This window comes from Carlito syrichta, unplaced genomic scaffold (genome assembly GCF_000164805.1).
Source record: "Carlito syrichta isolate Samal-C Ts95f unplaced genomic scaffold, Tarsius_syrichta-2.0.1 Scaffold305873, whole genome shotgun sequence".
NCBI classification, from domain to species: Eukaryota; Metazoa; Chordata; class Mammalia; order Primates; family Tarsiidae; genus Carlito; species Carlito syrichta.
The window spans coordinates 312,878-334,439 of record NW_007249969.1 but is presented as its reverse complement, the minus strand read 5'-3'; the positions used below and the strand labels follow the sequence as shown (position 1 = coordinate 334,439).

The window sequence follows — 21,562 nt, the reverse complement described above, 5'->3', positions numbered from 1 at the left end:
GGCAGGCTCACGGCTACCCCAGCGTTGACCTGCTGGGTGCCAGCGATCCTTCTGCCTAGCTCCAAGTAGCTGGAACTATAGGTGCACGCTACTGGCTAATTTTTGATTTTATTGTAGAGATGAGGATTCAAGTTGATATGTGCATATATATTATTCATTTGCATCCCTATGGAAGAGGAATAAAGGATGATGGACTAGAATACTAGTCAGAATATCGAGTTGCTTAATTGATGAGTGTGTTTTTTAGAGTTTTATATAATTCTTGTGGTCAGTTGTAAAATGTCTAAATATTTAGATATTCAGAGTGATAAGCAGTCCTACCAATCAAGGAATACTCACTATAGATTCCCCCAAAAAACATGCAGGATATTCCCAGCCACAGAGAATGAACCTGGGTGTGACCAGTGAGGGCACAAGGAACAGAGAATGAACCTGGGTGTGACCAGTGAGGGCACAAGGAAACTACTACTCCTTCCTAGGGAGTTCAGTGAGGGGTTGAATTGCAGCCTTGGCTCAAGTAGGGATGGTGCGCTCTGCAGCTAAGCTGTTTCTGTGTCCTCCTGCAATCAGGAGTTAACCTTTAATTTTGCATTTACCTTTCCTTTTTTTCCTTTTCTTTTTATTTTTTAACTGCTTGGGGTAGAGCCACAGTCCTGGCCCAGATTGAGAAAGTGGGTGGAAGGCTCGGTAATTAAGCAATTTCTGTAGTTTGTCTTTGAATTAAAAGGTATTTCCCTTAAGGGATATCAATTAAGAAATTCTCGTTCAAAGGCAGAAAGCTTTCTTTTGCACTAATTAGCCATTAACTAATATACTCAGAAGTCTTTGCTTTGTAGCACTTATGAAATGCTTTGGTACTTTATATGTATTATCCAAAGATCTGTCCTCAGAATTGGAGCTCTGTGACAGCAGGACTTAATTTTTTCATTTTAAATTTTTTATTTTAAATATGTAGGGTACAATTCAGGGTTAACTATACAAATGTACCCTTGTTGATGAGGTGTGTCCTCCCTCCCCTGGCAATTTCCCACAACTGCCAATTCCTTTCTTGTAGCATTACGATAGTTGTTCAAGGTCCGCCTATGAGTGAGAACATGTTATATTTGGTTCTTTGTTTCTGTGATATCACTCAGTATTATAGCCTCTAAGTCCATCCAAGTTACTGTGAAGTTCATAATTTTGTGCGTAATATTTCATCATGTGTATTTACCCCATTTTTTAATCTAGTCCGTTTTTGTTGGGCAGCACAATTGGATCCATGTTTTTGCTATTGTGAATAATAATAGGAGGACTTTAATAGAAGCAAGATGAGTTGATGAGAATGGAGAACTCTTTCAGGTCTTTTTGCTTCTATTTAGGGCAACTAATCCCCTCTGTGACCATGAAGAAAGCATATAAATATTATGTAGCTTTCTGAATACCAATTTTGTTTCTCTCTTTGCATTTTCAGGTAATGTTTGAAACTTACCAGTTTTCTGGTGTGTATGTAGCCATTCAGGCAGTTCTGACTTTGTATGCTCAAGGTAAGTGAAGCTTAACTTTTAGAAAAATCAATTCAGCAAACATATGTTACATACATTTTATGTCAAGAAATTTGATTTCTCCATAAGTTTTAAATTCCAAAAATAGTACATTATTTAAATTCCACATTTTAAAATATTTTCATAATTTCTCAAATTTGTCAAATAAGATTTTGTTTGCATTTTTATTTGCTTTACCAAACAATGAAGGGTTTAAGATTAAAAGATTTTTTTTTTTTTTTTTTTTTGAGTTTGGAGTCTCACTCTGTTGTCCAGACTGGAGTGCAATGGCCGCTCCTGGCCACCGCAACCTCTATCTGCTGGGCTCCGGCGATCCTTCCGCCTCAGCCTTCCAAGTAGCCGGAATTACAGACGCACGCTACCACGCCTGGGTGATTTTTTGATTTATTGTAGAGATGAGGTCTTGCTGCCCAGGCGGGTCTTGAACCCACGGGCTCAGGCAGTCCACTCACCTCAGCCTCCCAAAGGTACGGGACTACAGGCTGAGCCACCGAGCCTGGCTTAAAAGAGAATTTTTAAAAAAACAGAATGTTTTCTCTTTCAAACTATTGTAATTTTTTTATTCAGTAGAAAATAAACATGGGATTTTTCCTCAGAAAAAATACTCAGAGATCCCAAAAAGTTAGTGTAAAATCATGCCTGGTAAATATATAATAGATTGAAAGGTAGACATTTGGGAATGCATGTCTAACTTTCAAGGCAGATTTGATGGAAAGGACTACTATATTTTCTTGGTATTGCCATTAGCAACTGCCTCACTGTTCATTGGGAATAAAATATTGGCTAGGTGGGGAGAACTTGTTATATTTTTTGTTGGTCTTATAAACTCAACAGGAACTTACTGAGAATTTATGAGGCTGTCAAATACTGTATGTGCCAAGGAATCTTTTAGGCATTTGCAGTATAAAGATACCCTCAAGCAACTTACGGGAAGGAAAGAAACATATGTATAATTTTGCTTTAGTATGTCAGAAATCCTCTCTGAAGGAAGTGACACCTGAGCTGAGTCTAAGTCTCACTACTTAAGCAGTGTGGACTTTAGTACTTAGAAATGATGGGATCCTGGCCAGGCATGGTGACTTACGCTTATATTCCCAGCACTTTGGGCAGTGAGGCGAGAGGATTGCCTGAAGGTTTGAGACCAGCCTGGGCAACGAGGGGAGACTTTTTCTCTAAATAAATAAATGAATTAGCCAGACATGGTGTCACATGCCTGTAGTTCCAGCTACTTGGAAGACTGGATGAAACAGGACTGCCTGAGCCCAGCAGGTTGAGGCTGTGGTGGCTGTAAGTATGCCACTGTACTGCAGCCTGGATGACAGAATGAGACTCTACTCAAAAAAAAAAAAGAAAGAAATGATGGGATTCTTTTCTTGGGTTGCTTGTTTTATAACTTTGAAAATTATTTTGTTGTTGTTTTTCTGAGTCAGAAAAATAGGAATCACAGGCGTGTGTCACTGTGCCCGGCTAATTTTTTGACTTATTGTAAAGAAAGATTCCACTAAGTTGCTCAGGCTGGTCTCAAACCCGTGGGATCCAACAATCTTCCCATAATCCCAGCCTCCCAAAGTGATGGGATTACAGGTGTGAGCCACCACGCTTGGCAGAAGGGAGTGCTTGTTTACATCTAGGTGATTTTATTTCATTTTTTAAAAAAAACTGTAAAAATTTTTGAGTCTAAACTTGAAATCTGCAAAAAGAGTTCTATTTAGGGGTGTGATGGTGGGACAGTTCTGCTGAACTGAATCTTGTTTGAATTATATTTGAAAAAATTTGACCTGAACAGATTTTTCCAGCAGCATTTGTGAACTTATTTTCATTCAATGAGAAGATTTCCTCTAATTCTTGATAATTTAACTATTTTTGTTTAACTATTGAATTCCTAATTTTGAGAAATAATAGTCCAGTAATTTTAACCAAGTTAACCCCAAACTATGGTAAGATTCTCTTTCTTCTAAACAGGGTAGCTAGTACTAACAGTAAAATAAATACATAAAAATAGGAAGAAGCATTCAGGGCTGCAGAAGGTTTTTGAATTTAACAAATAACGTGGTGATTTAGGAAGGTATGCTTGATATGTGCTACAGACTGGATTGAGGGGAATAACTGGAATTAGGTAATGTGGACTGGAGGCTAGAGTGGTCAAGGGAGGCAGAAATGAAAAGATAAGAATTTGACTTAGCCTTAATGAATTTGTAGGAGTTAAAGTGGAAAGAAGGGGAAAATCCAGTGACAAAAGGGTGTGGCACTGGAATTGAGTCAAGTGTGTTTGGGAAAGGCTAGTACAGTATGTAACCTGACAGGAATGGTAGAAAATAAGGCAAGGTTGGCAGGAAGATCTGTTTGAGAAATAAAATGTAAATTCCCGCTTTGGTTGATGTTATTGGGATTGTGGGGGTTTTTTGTTGGGATTTTCTGTTTTTGTTTTTTAAGTCCCATCTGGCTCTGTCGCCCAAACTGGAGTGCAGTGGCACAATCACTGCTCACCACAGTCTCGACCTCCTGGGCTCAGGAGATCCTCCCACCTTAGCCTCTTGAGTAACTGCTACTACAGGCACACCCCTGCTAATTTTTTTTTTTTTGAGTTGGAGTCTCACTCTGCCGCCCAGACTGGAGTGCAGTGGCCGCTCCCGGCCACCGCAGCCTCAACCTGCTGGGCTCCGGTGATCCTTCTTCCTCAGCCTTCCGAGTAGCCGGAATTACAGACATGCGCTACCACACCCAGCTGATTTTTTGATTTATTGTAGAGATGAGGTCTCGCTGCCCAGGCGGGTCTCGAACCCATGGGCTCAGGCAATCCACTGACCTCAGCCCACCCTGCTAATTTTTTTAAAATTTTTTATAGAGACAGAGTCTGACTATGTTGCTTAGGCTGGGCTTAAACTCCTAGGCTCAGACAGTCCTCCCACCTAAGCCTCCCAAAGTTACTGGGAATATTTTTGAATTTATTATGTGGATTTTTTTCTATTTTTGGCTGTGGAAAGTCTCTTATTTAAGATTACAATATTAAAGGCAGTATATGAGTTTTGTGAGTCAGCATTTTTCAAGGAAAGATAAGTTATATCAACTTAAAAAGGAGGTGATTTGAATACATGTGTCCAAAGATAAATCATTACTATTAGATACTTACAGTGCATGCAAATTTGTATAAGAAAGTGAAAGGGAGAGAGTCTATTCAGGAATGGAAAATTAATGAAACAATGCTAGAATTACAGATAATGCATATTCTGGTTAAAATAACTTTTTTCTGTTAAAAAATGTGAATTAAAAAGTTTTTCCCCTTGAATCAACTCTGGTTTGTGCAAAAGATAGAACACTAACCTTTTGTGGCCATTTCTACTTTTATTTTTTATTTTATTTTAGAGACAAGTTCTCTGTCATCCAGGCTGGAATCTAGTGGTACAATCACAGTTCACTGTAACCTCAAACTCCAAGGCTCAGGTGATCCTCTCATCTCAGCCTCCTGAGTAGCTAGGACTATAGGTGCACGCCACTATACCCAGCTAATTTTTTAACTTTTTTGTAAAGATGAGGGGTCTCACCACGTTTCCCAGACTGGCATTTCTACTTTTAAATAGCTCATAAGGAAACAAGGCAGCTTTGTAATGAAACAGTGCTGTTGTTTCATTACAAAGTTTCACTGACATTGCCTTCTGAGTTTCAGGTGAGTAATGGAAGTGATTATTTGGCTAGCCAAGATTAATTCTTCTCGGTTTCCTAGTTATCTAGTATCAATAGGCATTTTTCCAAAATAACACAGAGATTTGGATATACTGTGTGACAAAAATAATAATAAAGAACAGGATAACTTCAACAGATTCACTTATCAACTTTGTAACATCATGTACTGTTCCTTTTTCACAGTGGTTTTCATAAAATCTCTTCATGATGCTTTAGGAAATTTCCCTTCCGGGGGACTCTGTGATCAAGATTAAGTTGGAAAGAAAGTAAAGGCTATTTTTGAGCTTTAAGAACATGCTCTGTTTTTTAGCCTTTGGTCTCAAGGGTGGTTTCTTCTCACCTACTTGGGTAGTGCTGTGATTAGACTAAAAGTCTCAAGAGAACACTTACTTCAGTATCTATGCATTAGAAACAAACTGCAAAATAAGTAAATAAAAAAGAAATTCTGGTTTCTAGACCTTTCCAGTTGGTTAAACTTCTATTTTGACTTCTATACTGTATTTAAACTTGCTGGCTTTGATTTTTCTGATTTGACTTTTTATTTAAAACCTCCTGCATGCAGGTTTATTGACTGGTGTAGTGGTAGACTCTGGAGATGGTGTAACTCACATCTGCCCAGTGTATGAAGGCTTTTCACTCCCTCACCTTACCAGGAGATTGGATATTGCGGGGAGGGATATTACCAGATACCTTATCAAGGTAAGCAAAAGGAAAATACCATACAAATTAGATTTTCTAGTTTGTTTATCAACTTAACACAAAATTGAGTGTGTCATTTTAAGATTCTAGCAAATCTGCACTAGAGAAATTACCCCATTATTCATACAAAATTTCGCATGAAGGCTGGGCTCGGTGGCTCAGCCTGTAATCCCAGCACTTTGGGAGGCCGAGGTGAGTGTATTGCCTAAGCCCGCGGGTTTGAGACCCGCCTGGCAACTTGATGAGACCTCATCTCTACAACAAATCAAAAAATTAGCCAGGCGTGGTAGCATGCCCTGAAGTTCCAGCTACTTGGAAGGCTGAGGCGGAAGGATTGCCAGAGCCCAGCAGGTCGAGGCTGCAGTGACCGGAAGCGGCCACTGCACTCCTGTCTGGGCGACAGAGTGAGACTCCAACTCAAAAAAAAAAAAAGAAAAAATTCACATGAGACACATGATCTCTGGTATACTAATGAGATATATAACAAATAATAAATATAATCATTACATAATTATATTTGTTATTTCTGAGGAATGGGCAGATAGATATTTCAAAAGTGGGAGAAACCTTGAACCTTGGACAACTTGGGCAGCTTTTTTTATCCTAAAACATTTCTTTGAACAGATATATTTTACACCAAAATCTCGGTTGGGTTGCCTTTTCTTGTCCTTTTCTACAAAGTACAATGATAGCAACTTAATGATATTTGAGAAAAACAGGGCCTAGATGTACCAGACTTTAATTCTAGTAGTTTTCAGGGAGCATGTTCAGTTTTTAGTGTTTATTATTTTAAAGTTTGCTTCTGAATATAATTAGTTGTTTTTGGAAAATTAGCCAGGTGTGCACCTATAGTCATAGCTACTAGGGAGGCTGAAAGGGAAGGATCACCTAAACCCAGGAGGTCAAGGCTGCAGTAAGCCATGATTGTGCCACTGCACTCCAACCTGGCAACAGAGTGAGATCCTGGCTCAAAAAAAAAAAAAGTTGCTGGAGGAAGTACACAGGCCTCTACTTAGTAACATATGTAGACTTTTTTTTTTAATGCTAAAAAAGTTTAGGCTGGGCACAGCGGCTCATGCCTGTAGTCTCTGCACTTGGGATGCTGAGACAGGAGGATCATCTGAGCCCAGGAGGTCAAGGCAATGGTGAACTGTGATTGTGCCATTGCACTTCAGCCTGGGTGAGAGTGAGACCCTGACCCCCCCCAAAATAGAATATTATTTATACCAGCGTTCTATAATCAGCATATTCTCTCTAGGTCAGTGATTCTTAACCAGTGGCTAGGAAAATGCTATTTCCCCAGTTCCCTTCAGGAGATACTGGCAACGTCTAGACACATTTTGGTTGTCACACCTGGCTAGGGATATGACCAGACATTCTACAGTGAATACGGCCAACTCGACAACAAGGAATTTATTATGGTCTAAAATGTCAGTGGTGCTTCCGTTGAGAAAGTCTGTCTGTGCATTAAATTGGGTTGTGTTGATTTCATCTTGATTCTTCAGTCTCATTTAAAGTATTTCTTATTACATGGGAAGATAAAGTTAGTGAGTAACCAACAAAAATTCGGGGAGTCTTTTAGTTTTTATTTGAAAAGTCTAGTTGTGTTTATGATACATATTTATTTTTCTTTTCAGCAGGTTGCTTTTAAAACAGTAATAATTTCTAGTATTTAAGAAATATAAGCCGGGCTCGGTGGCTCAGCCTGTAATCCCACGCCTTTGGGAGGCTGAGGTGAGTGGATTGCCTGAGCCCGCGGGTTCGAGACCCGCCTGGGCAGCGAGACCTCATCTCTACAATAAATAAAAAAAATCAGCCGGGCGTGGTAGCGCATGCCTGTAATTCCGGCTACTTGGAAGGCTGAGGCGGAAGGATCACCGGAGCTCAACAGGTCGAGGTTGCGGTGGCCAGGAGCGGCCACTGCACTCCAGTCTGGGTGATCAAGTGAGACTCCAACTCAAAAAAAAAAAAAAAAAGAAATATAAGACTAAAGATTACACCTTTGAGTATCCCAACAATTATCTTATCATTTGTTAAACAAATCCTATTGCCTTTCTGATATGAGCCAGACATAGAACTAGAAGCTAATGATAAAACTTTTTAAGACCTAGGGGCATTTCATAAATATGGTACTGATCTGTTTGAGCAAATTGAAGACTACAGGAGTCTAGTACTAAAAAATATTTATTCATTAATACACTTCTGATTGTTTATCAAAACTAAACTTGAGTACACATACAGTGCTCTTGTTGAAAAGTGACATGGCCGGGCTCGGTAGCTCAGCCTGTAATCCTGCGCCTTGGGAGGCTGAGGTGAGTGGATTGCCTGAGCCCGCAGGTTCGAGACCTGCCTGGGCAACTTGGCGAGACCTCATCTCTACAGTAAATCAAAAAAAGTTAGCCGGGCGTGGTAACGCGCACCTGTAGTTCCAGCTACTTGGAAGGCTGAGGCGAAAGGATCGCCGGAGCCTAGCAGGTTGAGGCTGCGGTGGCCGGGAGCCACTGCATTCCAGTCTGGGCGACAGAGTAAGACTCCAACTGAAAAAAAACAAAAACAATAATGACTTGTTTTTCTAGTTCATTTTATCCATTTATTATTCATGAACTTTTAATGCTTTTACTCTATGTGAACCTGAAATATAAATCCGTTATGGCAGGTAAAATCCTACTTCTGAAATATTCAGTAGAAACTGAAGATCCACTACCCATTGTATTTGTTATTAATGTAACATATTTTAGTGAGCATTAATAGCTTTTGCCAAATGGAACTCATTCAGATCTATTATGAACTTACTGTTATTTTGTTGTACCAGCTCCTTCTGTTGCGAGGATACGCTTTCAACCATTCTGCTGATTTTGAAACAGTTCGCATGATTAAAGAAAAACTGTGTTATGTGGGATATAACATTGAGCAAGAGCAGAAACTGGCCTTAGAAACCACAGTATTAGTTGAATCTTACACAGTAAGTATTTCCAGTATATAATATATATGTTTTTAAAAATGGACAGTCATGATTATTGTTATCAGCGTAGGTAGGTTCTTGTGGAATCACTGTTTTGGTTTTGAATTGTTGTAATATATGCATGTGTTACATTAAGGTTCTATGATTAAATTATTTTAGGATGCCATATAATGAAGATTAAGACAAGAATTACAAATTACTATCTGCACTAGGATATGACTAGATATAAGAGGTTTCGATTCTAGTATCTGGAATAGCATTTTTCAACATAGGTTTACAGAATATTATTTCTCTGGGATGTTAATAAATGTTTACGAAAATTTTTTAAGATTGTCACCTAAATTTGGAAGATAGTGGATTTCAATTTACCATAGAACTTCTCTGTATATAACTGTGAGAATATAGTATGCATATTTCTCAAACTTCTTATACTATAAGACTTTTTAGAATTTCATGGGACTAGTAATGAGTGGTTTAAGAAACACACCTTGGAAGTGGTCATTCTAGAGTTATTGTTTTACTAATTCAGTAAGTGGCAGCCTTTTCTGACTTTCTTTTTTTTTTGAGTTGGAGTCTCACTCTGTCGACCAGGCTAGAGTGCAGTGGCACACTCATGGCCACTGCAGCCTCGATCTGCTGGGCTCAACTGACCTTTCTGCCTCGGCCTTCCAAGCCGCTGGAACTAAAGGCACGTGCCACCATGCCCAGCTATTTTTTTTTTTTTTTACATTATTGTAGAGATGCGGTCTCGCCAAGTTGCCCAGGCTGGTCTCAAACCTGTGGGTTCAGGAAATCCTCTCACCTTGGCTTCACAAAGTACTGGGAGGCATGAGCCACCCCACCTGGCGAACTTAATATTTTTTTAATGAGATGTTCAAAGACAAATGTCAACTTGAAATTGTAACTAAAAAATTTGGAACCAGCTGGCTGGGCTTGGTGGCTCAGCCTGTAATCCCAGCACTTTGGGAGGCCGAGGCGAGTGGATTGCCTGAATCCGTGGGTTCAATACCAGCCCATGCAACTTGGCGAGACCTGGTCTCTACAATAAATAAAAAAATTAGCCAGGCATGTTAGCGCGCGCCTGTAGTTCTGGCTACTTGGAAGGCTGAGGCAGGAGGATCATCAGAGCCCAGCAGATCGACACTGGGGTGACTGTGAGTGTGTCACGCACTCCAGCCTGGGCGATGGAGTGAGACTCCAACTCAAAAAATAAATAAATAAATAAATAAAAATAAAATTTGGAAGCTAGCTATAATTTATACCAGAGGAATTGATCCTACCTGTTTTTTAAACGAATTACCGTCTTAGGCCTATTAAATTTTTCTGAGTATAAAATACTTCCATGTCTCATCTTTTATCTAGTTATTGCTAAAATGAAATAGAGTAATAGGCAGTAAAAGCCTTTTTTTTTTTTTTTTTTTTTTTGAGTTGGAGTCTCACTCTGTCGCCCAGACTGGAGTGCAGTGACACTCTCCTGGCCACCTCAGCCTCAACCTGCTGGGCTCCGGCGATCCTTCCGCCTCAGCCTTCCAAGTAGCCGGAATTACAGGCATGCGCTACCACGCCTGGCTGATTTTTTGATTTATTGTAGAGATGAGGTCTCGCTGCCCAGGCAGGTCTCGAACCCTTGGGATCAGGCAATCCACTCACCTCAGCCTCCCAAAGGCGCAGGATTACAGGCCGAGCCACAGAGCCTGGCTGTTTTCCCCCTTTCTTAAATAATTTGAGGTAGGTTATAAAAATATATACAAGTATAAAAATAAACTGATGAATAAGTGAAGAGGGGTAAGATAAGCATGGACAAACACAGGATAGGATAAGATTTGGTGCAAAAGAAATGGGTTGTCTAAACTTAGTGTTAACAGTTTACTAGGGCTGTTGGAAAACCTGACCTCATGCTGGCCAGCAGCCAGAGCATGGAAAAAAGCCTCGAAGTACAAAGGGAAAGAGGTTTTGCTAATAAGATCTACTATGTGAAGTGTTTCCAGATACCTTGGGTGATTTCATCTGCATGTGAACTCACTGTAGGGTTTTTTCTTTTTCTTTCTTTTTTTTTTTGAGTTGGAGTCTCACTCTGTCGCCCAGGCTGTGGTGCAGTGGCATGCACATGGCCACCGCAGCCTCGACCTACTGGGCTCAGGCAATCCTGCCTCAGGTTTCAATGTAGCTGGAACTACAGGCACACGCTACCATGCCCAGCTGATTTTTTGACTTATTGTAGAGACGAGGTCTCACCAAGTTGCTCAGGTGGGTCTCAAACCTCTGGACTTAGGCCATCCTCTTGCCTTGGTCTCCCAAAGTGCTGGGATTACAGGCTTGAGCCACCGTACCCGGCCTAGGGTTTGTTTGGCTTTTTTTTGTTTTTGTTTTTTGAGGGTATAATTTTGGATTGGTATACTTTTTAAAAAGCATGATAGAATTTATGAAAAAATAATCCTGGAGTTTTTGCAAAATGTTATTTCTTTGCATGTATCTATAAACAGTTATAGGAGGCATGGAGTCAGTCCTTAAAGGAGCTTGCTTTGTGGTACTTTGTCACATTGTTAAGTCAGCTTTGGACTCTAAGTATAATTATTCTAATCACATTATTATAAATAAGTGAGTTATCATCAATGTAAATGTAGAACTAATTCTAGTATCTCATATAGAAATTTGCACATATGGGCATGCCTATTAGGTCAATCCAGCAAATTGTGAGGTGGTATGAGAGGGAGTTTCTACTTAACATTTCTCGTTTAATTAAATATGAACATGACATGACTTAAGAGTTTTCTGTACAAGGTCATGTTGTAATAGCTGACCTGTTGCTTAAATCTTATTTTCTTAAAATTTTGTGACCGGGCACAGTGGCTCAAGCCAATAATACCAGCACTTTGGGAGGCTGAGGTGAGAAAATTGCCTGAGCCCACGGGTTCGAGAACAACCTGGGCAAGTTGGCAAGAGCTCATCTCTACAATAAATAAAAAACTTAGCTTGTCGTGGTAGCGTGTGCCTATAGTTCCAACTACTTGGAAGACTGAGGCAGAAGGATCGCCTGAGCCCAGTAGGTCGACACTGGGGTGGCTGTGAGCATGCCATTGCACTCCAGCCGGGCAATGGAGTGAGACTCCAACCAAAAAAAAAAAAAAAAAAATTACAAGTGTGTTAAAATTATAAAATAAACCGGACTCGGTGGCTCAGCCTGTAATCCCGCGCCTTTGGGAGACTGAGGTGAGTGGATTGCCTGAGCCCGCGGGTTTGAGACCTGCCTGGGCAGCAAGACCTCATCTCTACAATAAATCAAAAAATCAGCTGGACGTGGTAGCGCGCGCCTGTAATTCCGGCTACTTGGATGGCTGAGGCAGAAGGATCGCCGGAGCCCAGCAGGTCGAGGCTGCGCTGGCCGGGAGCGGTCACTGCACTCCAGTCTGGACGATAGAGTGAGACTCCAACCCAAAAAAAAAAAATTATAAAATAAGCAACATTTGACACATACCAGCAATAATCAGAATACAGTGGTTGGTCAGTGCTGTTTATGCTTTGCTGCACACACAGAATGTTACACACTCATGCATGAGTGATCTCTCCAAGAAATTCCTGAAATTTTTGGGGATGATACCATTTTAAAAAGCAGAACAGAGCATGATGAAAATGCAACCATCTCAAATGTATTTTATTTTATTTTCATATATTTTAGGATAAATTATTGCTTATAATGGTTTTGATCGGTCACAGTGTTTAAAAGCACTAGTGTTCTAGGGAACACTGGGAAGTTTTGATCATTTGCTGACTAGTACCTGGTTATTCTTGGTTTCTAGCTCCCGGATGGACGCATTATCAAAGTAGGGGGAGAGAGATTCGAAGCACCAGAAGCTTTATTTCAGCCTCACTTGATCAATGTCGAGGGAGTTGGTGTTGCTGAATTGCTTTTTAACACAATCCAGGCAGCTGACATTGATACCAGGTACATTGGAAATGGTGATTTCAATAGTTATTTATCAGAAATAGATGGAAGTAAGTAGTTAGAATGACCAAGTTGTCTATTACCTGATTCATGTGTATTGATAGGGTGGTACTAGATATTGAACAAAATACATTATTACATCATTGCACCTCAGAAGCCACTTTAAATTTATTTTTAAATAATTTCAAACTTACAAAAAAGTTGCAAGAATAATATAGAGCACTTGGTGTATACACTTTACCCATTTTCACCATTTTATTAGTTTTTTGTTCTGTGTGTTTGCTTTATCATTTTGTTTTTTTCTGAACCGTTTGAGAGTCGGTTGAATGCATCAGTTATCTTTACAAGTTTGTGTTTCCTAAGAACAAAGTCTTTTATATAGTCATACTGATTTCTTTTTTTTTTTTGGAGTTGGAATCTCTCTCTGTCACCCAGGCTGGAGTACAGTGGCCGCTCTTGGCCACCGCAGCCTTGACTTGCTGGGCTCTGGCGATCCTTCCACCTCAGCCTTCCAACTAGCTGGAACTACAGGCACGCTCTACCACGCCCGACTAATTTTTTATTTATTGTAGAGATGAGGTCTCGCCAAGTTGCTCAGGTGGGTCTCGAACCCACGGGCTCAGGCAGTCCACTCACCTCAGCCTCCCAAAGGTGCGGGATTACAGACTGAGCCACCCAGCCCGGCCCTTTTTTTTTTCTTTCTTTCTTTCTTTTTTTTTTTGAGTAGGAGTCTCTGTCACCCAGGCTGGAAGGCAGTGGCACACTCACAGCCACTGCCAGCCTCAACCTGCTGGGTTCAGATGATCCTTCCGCCTCAGCCTTCTAAAGTAGCTGGAACTACAGGCATGTGCTACCACGCCCAGCTAATTTTTTGATGTATTGTAGAGATGAGGTATTGCCAAGTTGCCCAGGCTGGTCTCAAAACCATGGGCTCAAGCAATCCTCTCACCTGGGCCTCTTACAGTGCTAGGATTACAGGCGTGAGCTACTGCTCCCAGCTGTCACACTGATTTCAAATCCTTTGGGTGTATTCCTAGTAGTGGTATTGTTGGATCATTTGGTTTTGCTTGGGTTCTGCTCCATTTTTTGAGGAATCTCCATATTCTTTTCTATAGTAGCTGTACTAATTTACATTCCACTGACCGTGTATAAAGATTCCCTTTTCTCCACATTCTTGCCAACATGTATATCTCTTCTTTTTGATAGTAGCCATTCTAACAGGTGTGAGGTGATAGCTCATTGTGGTTTAATTTACATTTCCCTGATGATTAGGGATGTTAAGCATTTTTTCCATATACTTGTTGGCCATTTGTATGTCTTTTGAGAAATGTCTGCTCAAGTTCTTATCTCGTTTATAACTTGGTTATTTGCTCTCTTGTTATTGAACTGAGTTCCTTAAATATTTTAGATATATCAATTTATCTATCTGTTTAGCCCCTTACCAGATGTATTGCTCACAGATATTTTTGCCTGTTGTATAGGTTGTCTGTTCACTCTGTTGATTCTTTTGCTGTGCAGAAGCTTTTTAGTTTTAATCTAAATGCATGTATTTTTCTTAGCTATTGCCAAGTTTTCTTTTGTGAGAGTTTTGCCTTTTCTCTGATCTTTCTACCAGTCTGATGAGTGAGGAATTATTTCTGTGTAATTTTAATTTTTATTTATTTCATTAAGAGTGAAGTTGAAGCTGGGTGCGGTGGCTCATGCCTGTAATCCAGCACTTTGGGAGGCCAAGGCAAGAGAATGGCCTGAGCCCAGGGGTTCGAGAGCAGCCTGGGCTACTTGGCGAGACCTCGTCTCTACAATAAATTTTTTAAAAATCAAGTGGATGTAATGGCGCACACCTATAGTTCCAGCTACTTGGAAGGCTGAGACAGAAGGATCACCTGAGCCCAGCAGGTCGAGGCTGTGGTGGCCATAAGTGTGCCACTGCACTTCAGCCTGGGCACCAGAGTGAGACGTTGACTCAAAAAATTTTTTTAAAGAGAAAGAGTAAAATTGAACATGTTTTTATATGTTTAAAGGATTTTTTAAATATCTTTTTTTTTTGTGAATTGTGAGCTCTGTTGCAGATATTTTCTCTCAGTTTGCCATTTATCTTTGCTCATGTTTTTGGCCATGCAAAAATCTGCTTTTATTTAGCCCTATGAAAAGATTTATGATTTTTTTTATTGCATCTAGAGTTTGAGTCATAGTTAGAAAGCCATGCCTTATAGCCGGGTTATAGAAGAATTCACCCAGAAGCCTTTTGTAAAGTAAATGTTGTTTGTTTTTTTAACTCTGAATTAAATAACCATATAATTAATTTTGATGGAATGGCTGGGAAGCCAGGATAATAATAGAAATTAATAAAAATAGCAGTAGACTCATAAACTATAAACCTAGTGGAAGGTGATCAAAAATCTCATCTGGCTTTGGTGATTATGGTAAAATCTCATGGTAGGGATTAATGTTTTTTGTCCCTTGATTTGATGATCATTAACATAAAAAGTGTGTTGAGAAGTGCATGCCTGTTGGTGATAATTAAAGTTTTGGCATTCCTATAGTACAGGAGTCAGATTTAGCACTTTATCCACAGATCTTGCTTTGGAATTTGGCACTACACAAATTTTGTTTTGTGTGTTCTTTATATTGAAAGTATACGTGTAAATGCTTGTATTTAGCCATACGTCAACTGCTTGGCTTATGCTACATTCACAGTGCATGCTTCGACAATTGAATACAAAAACAGTGCTTTTCTAGAAGCTAGAGTTGCAGTAGCCTTAGCCATTGAAAGCAAGTAAAAACCTGGAAGCCAGCTTGAATGAGGCCAGAATGAATGTGACTCAGCTCCCAAACTTTACTGTGAGAAGAGTTCCAAAGGTCTTCACACAGATTCTGTTACTTTTACTACATATGAAGTTATTTTAGATTTGATTATCTGGTATCATAGCCAACAACATATTTAAGGAAGAAGGAGGAGACTGGACATGTCAGTCTAGCCAAAAATAACAGTCAGCCTCAAGGCCAAGGAGCAAAAAGGAAGACTACGAGAGGCAAATGAAAAAATTCAAAAGCAGGAATCAAATAATAATAGAATATGGCTAATTACCATATGGCTAATTACCATAAACAGCCACATCTCACTGACTTCAGTGGAGCACTGATACCATAGTCCAAATACTACAGGTTTGTAATATAAATCTTGGTTATTATTAGAAGGCTCAAGATCATGTGCTTTTAGAAGTATTTTCATCAAAATTATAAAAGAATTCATATATAAATTGAGGGGTTGTTATCTTGGCAATAGTAGTGGCAGCAAATGTTCAGCCCTGTGATTTACATGTGGAATTTTATTTTACCCCAAGGCTCACAAGTAACAGTAACCCTGAGACACCATCTTCCTAATATGAAACCCTAAATGAATAATAACCATTGTGTCTTTTCAGATCTGAGTTTTATAAACACATTGTGCTTTCTGGAGGGTCTACTATGTATCCTGGCCTGCCATCGCGGTTGGAACGAGAACTTAAACAGCTTTACTTAGAACGAGTTTTAAAGGGAGATGTGGAAAAGCTTTCTGTAAGTATCAATAATCCAAACTAGTAACATTCTCTTAAAACCCTGTCGTTTAGCTGGGATCGGTGGCTCATCCTGTAATCCCGTGCCTTTGGGAGGCTGAGGTGAGTGGATTGCCTGAGCCTGCGGGTTCAAGACCCGCCTGGGCAGGCGAGACCTCATCTCTACAATAAATCAAAAAAATCAGCCAGGCGTGGTAGCGCACGCCTGTAATTCCGGCTACTCGGAAGGCTGAGGTGGAAGGATCGCCGGATGCCAGCGGGTCGAGGCTGTGGTGGCTGGGAGCGGCTACTACACTCCAGTCTGGGCGACAGAGTGAGACTCCAACTCAAAAAAAAAAAAAAAAAACCCTGTCGTTTGTGAATATTGACATCCACTAGAGGGAGCAAGAAGTCTTCCTGAACAAATTCCTACTGCATGCAGTCAAGTGCAGCCTGGAAATCACTGATAGGAAGAAGTAAATGATTCAAGGTAAACTGTTCCCGAGTGCTGGTACTTGCAGGTTACCTCTGTATTCTGTGGATTGAGGCTGCTAGGTCAGGGTCAAGCATTCTGGTTCAGCTGTAACGACCTGCATGGCATGTACGTGCCTGGGAAGTAAATGCCCCACTTGGGTTTGTTGTTTTTAACTTACTTTTTGGATATGAATCAGCCTTCAGCACTTCTCTTGGGCTATCTCATATTAATGATTTTAGGTTATTTTATAACTATTTGCTGCATACATATTTCTCCCAATCAGATTGTAAAATATCTCTCTAATTCTTTTGCATTCCAATAGCTGTCATAGCTCTGGAAACAGACTTCAGTTGGTAGTTGGTATATACAGTGGAAAGACTTTTTTTTTTTTTTTTTTTGAGTTGGTGTCTCACTCTGTCGCTCAGAATGGAGTGCAGTGGCACACTCCAGGCCACCGCAGCCTCGACCTGCTAGGCTCTGGTGATCTTTCTGCCTCAACCTTCCAAGTAACCAGAACTAGAGGCGTGTGCTACCATGCCCGGCTACTTTTTAATTTATTGTAGAGACAGGTCTCGAACTCACGGGCTCAGGCAGTCCACTCGCCTTGGCCTCCCAAAATGCTGGGCTTACAGGCTGAGCCACCGAGCCCAGAGGAGAGAAATTTTTAAACTAGCATGTAATAGTTGATGTTTCTTTTGGCATGATTATTTTCCAAAATTCTGGACTATGTGACTTTTTTGAATGAGCTCTGTACTCAACCAAAAGTAATTTAATCCTGTGTTAATCTCTGAGCTTTGTTTCTCTGATTTTGATAAACTGTTTTAGATGAGATTACATACTACAGAGTATTGTGTGTTTTGGAGACATAAATGTTATATTTGTCATATATGACTCAAATTGTTGAAATTAAATTAAGTATGGTCTTATATACATTGAACAAATTAAAAGACTGGAAAGGAGTCTTGCTGTCTAAGTACTTGACTCATTTTTCTGATTTTATTGAGTTTTACATATACTTTAAAGTCAATCTTAGATGATCATTTATTCAACAAACATTTTTTGAACTCCTAGGTGCCAGGCATTATTTTAGGTACTAGGGACAAGCAAAACAAAATCCCTGCTTTTAGTCTAAATAATTCATCAGTTATAAGAAAAATCAAGTAAGGCTAAGAAATACAGCCACTAGGGAGGTTATTTGCACCTTCCTAAGCTGTGGTCAGGAAAGGCCTGTTTGAGGTAACTTTTGATCAGGAAGCTGAATTGAGTAGAAGAGGAATGAGCCCTGTGTCTATCTGGGGGGAGCATCTTCCAGGCAGGAGCAGTGCAAAAGCCCCAAATAGTGGGAGTATGCCAGTGTGGCTGGAGCAGAGTAGCAAGGGAAGGGAGTGGAAGATACGGTCAGGAGGGCAGCAGGGAGGCAGGTCTTGTTCAGCCATGTTAAGGGTTTGGCTTGACTCCTAGTGAAATGGGACATCTTGGGAGGGTTTTGAGCAGAGAAATTATCAGATCAAATGTATATTTTTAAAGGTTCATCAAGTCTGGTATGGTGAACAAATGTAGACATAGACCAACTAGGAGGCCATGAGGGGAGGGAAGGGGTGATAGAGGTCTAAAATAGAGAAGAAGGTTTGAATGATTGTCTTGGAGAATGGAAGAGCGAATAGAGGATGTAGTGGGATTGCGAAGCCTCCAGGGACTCCATTGAGGTTAATGATAAATTTAAAGCAAGACGTTTCATTTCTTTCCTGTCTTGTTTGACTGCTTGAGAGCAGGTGTGGAGTACAGAGTTGATAACTTAGTTGTTTTGCCAAGTGAGTAGGAAAGGGAGGAAGTACAAAATTGCTACAGATCATGTCAGGAAATGGTGGAAAGAACATGTATGTGTACAAACCAAGGACAGGGAATAGAAGAAACAGCCTGGAGATCCAAGGACATCTGCAGGGATCTATCAGGACTTAAGCAAGGAGGAGTGGTAGATGGGAGTAGTCTAGAGAATGAGCTGCGGCGAGCTGTGGAGTTTCAGGGAGGAGGTGGATAGAAGCAGGAGTGACGAGCAAGAACTCCTATTACCAGACATCCAGGGTTAAACGGAAGGTAGTTTGGGAGAAATGGCAACCAGCTGGGAATGTGCAGGGGAAGCAGTGTCTTCAGGAACTAGGTAAGTTTCCCTTAGAGCAGGGTTGGTCAGATACAGCCCTTGTGCCAAAACTGGCAGGTTTTGTAGATAAAGTTTTATTGGAGCACAGTCAGACCCACTTGTTCACATAGTGTTACCCATTGTCACATATTGTATGTGACTGCCTTCTAGTCTCTTTTTGGGTAGTTGTCAGCAAGACCTGCAAAGCCTCAAGTATTTACTATCTGACCCTTTACGAAAAAGTTTGCCGGCCCCTATCTAAAAGCAAAAATTAAAACAGTTAAAACCGTAGGTTAATCTTGGAATTAGTTCATAAATGAGCTGCCAGGCGTAATGACTCAAGCCTGTAATCCCAGCACTTTGGGAGACAGAGGCGAGAGGATTGCCTGAGTTCAGGGGTTCAAGACCAGCCTGAGCAACATGACGAGACCTTGTCTCTACAATAAATCAAAAAATTAGTTGGGCATGATGGCACTTGCCTGTGGTTCTAGCTACTTGGAAGGGTGAGGTAGAAGGATTACCTAAGCCCAGCAGGTAGAGACTGCGGTGGCTATGAGTGTGCCACTGCACTCCAGCCTGGGCAACAGAGTAAGACTCCGACTCAAAAAAAATAGCTGATGTTTTTCTTTGTCATAGGTTATCACATCCTTACAGTTCTTTTATGTGACATAAAGACAAATAAGCTGGGCTCGGTGGCTCAGCCTGTAATCCCGCGCCTTTGGGAGGCTGAGGTGAGTGGATGGCCTGAGCCCGCGGGTTTGAGACCCGCCTGGGGAGGCGAGACCTCATCTCTACAATAAATCAAAAAAAAGTTAGCCGGGCGTGGTAGCGCGCGCCTGTAGTTCCAGCTACTTGGAAGGCTGAGGCGGAAGGATCGCCGGAGCCCAGCAGGTCGAGGCTGCGGTGGCTGGGAGCAGCCACTGCACTCCAGTCTGGGCAACAGAGGGAGACTCCAACTCAAAAAAAATAAAAAATAATAAATAAAGACAAATAATTTAGAATTGACAAAGTTACTTTTCTTTTTTGCAGTATTGTGACACTGTGAATAAAAACTGCTGTGTCATTTTCAGGTTTCTCTTTCAGGTGTTGACCAATCATCATACAGATGAGGATGTGTCCTTTCTAGGCAGTTGATATAGCTACAGAGCTACGGAAGGCGTGGTAGCTTACTCCTGTAATCCCAGCATTTTGGGAGGTGGGGTGAGAGGATTGCCTAAGCCCAGTGGTTCTAGACTAGCCTAGACAATTTGGCAAGCCCTCATCCTTACAGTAAATCAAAAAATTAGCCAGGCGTGGTGGTGTGCACCTGTGGTTCCAGCTACTTTGGAAGGCTGAGGTGGAAGAATTGCCTGAGCCCAGCTGGTTGAGCTGTAATTATGCCACTGCACTCCAGCCTGGGCGACAGAATGAGACTCCAACTCAAGTAAGGTTAAGAAATATAGCAACTGGGGCTAAGAAGTAGAAAACTTTTTTCTCAGTTGTCTTTAATTTTGGTTACTGTGTTCATTTTCCCTGACATGCCCATGGTTTCTTTTGACCATATTTGGCTTTGTTTATTCTAAGAACATTTCATTTGAATTTGAGGCACTAGAAAGTGAGCTTCGCTTAAAAAAAAAAAAGAACTTCAATTTTACTCCGTTGTACTGGACTAGAATCAAAGCAGCATTGAACCTTGAAGAAATGATACAAATCCTCTTATCCAGACTTTGACAGTTGCGACTTGCCCATGTGATCATCTGCCAGTGGATGGGAAAACTGGCTATAGTCATGCCTCTGATACTTGGTCTCTCAGTAGGGTGATCAGTCGTGTAATTTATCAATCAAGTGGTGATGTTACTAGATTGATGGGACAGTAGGTGTAAATCAGGACTGTTCCAAGCACATGAGATGATGTGGTCTCGTAAATGTGAGCTTTGGGCAAATTACTAAATGTCTCTGTGTCCCAGGTAGCAAGTCCTGCTGTTCTGTTTATATCACAGCACTGATGTAACACTGAGAGAATATATGAAAAAGCGAAAGCACTGTGCATACATAGTGTTTTATTATCTTCTCTTTCTCCTTTAGAAATTTAAGATCCGCATTGAAGATCCACCCCGCAGAAAGCACATGGTATTCCTAGGCGGTGCAGTTCTAGCAGATATCATGAAAGACAAAGACAACTTTTGGATGACCCGACAAGAGTACCAAGAAAAGGGTGTCCGTGTCCTGGAGAAGCTGGGTGTGACCGTTCGATAAACTTCAAAGCTTGTGCCCATCACACTCCTCAATGCTTTCTTTTTTTCCTTTATTGCCAGTCTTTGAACTCATTCAACTCCAGGACATGGGAGAGGCCTCCCAGTGCCCTTTGACTGGAAAGGTCAAGTTTTATTATGGTATCTTGGGGAAGCTTTGCTAAATTTTATAATGTGGGTAAATCTGACTGTTTAATTCAGCGGCTTCCCTACAGACACAAGAGGGCTAAGGGTCCTGTCTGCTGCTTTGTTTCTCCTAAGTAGGCTTTAGATCATTCCTGTAGGTTTCCTATTTTCACTTTACTGCTCTAATGCTGCTAGTTTTAGTCCTTAGCACACTAGGTGGTTTGCCTTTAT

The 21,562-nt window shown here is 40.8% G+C and overlaps 1 protein-coding gene across 4 annotated transcripts in view; it reads left to right on the top strand.

Annotated features, from left to right (window-relative positions):
* The window catches only part of ACTR2 (ARP2 actin related protein 2 homolog), a 40,841-nt gene extending 19,279 nt beyond the window's left edge, over positions 1-21,562 (top strand). For all 4 annotated transcript variants that reach the window (XM_008062874.1, XM_008062873.2, XM_021714918.1 and 1 more), the window contains 6 exons: positions 1,451-1,523; positions 5,785-5,921; positions 8,734-8,883; positions 12,681-12,826; positions 16,252-16,384; positions 21,039-21,562. In XM_008062874.1, coding sequence (XP_008061065.1) covers positions 1,451-1,523; positions 5,785-5,921; positions 8,734-8,883; positions 12,681-12,826; positions 16,252-16,384; positions 21,039-21,209 — 810 coding nt within the window. In that variant the 3' untranslated portion in view covers positions 21,210-21,562. The remainder of the gene's footprint in view (positions 1-1,450; positions 1,524-5,784; positions 5,922-8,733; positions 8,884-12,680; positions 12,827-16,251; positions 16,385-21,038) is intronic.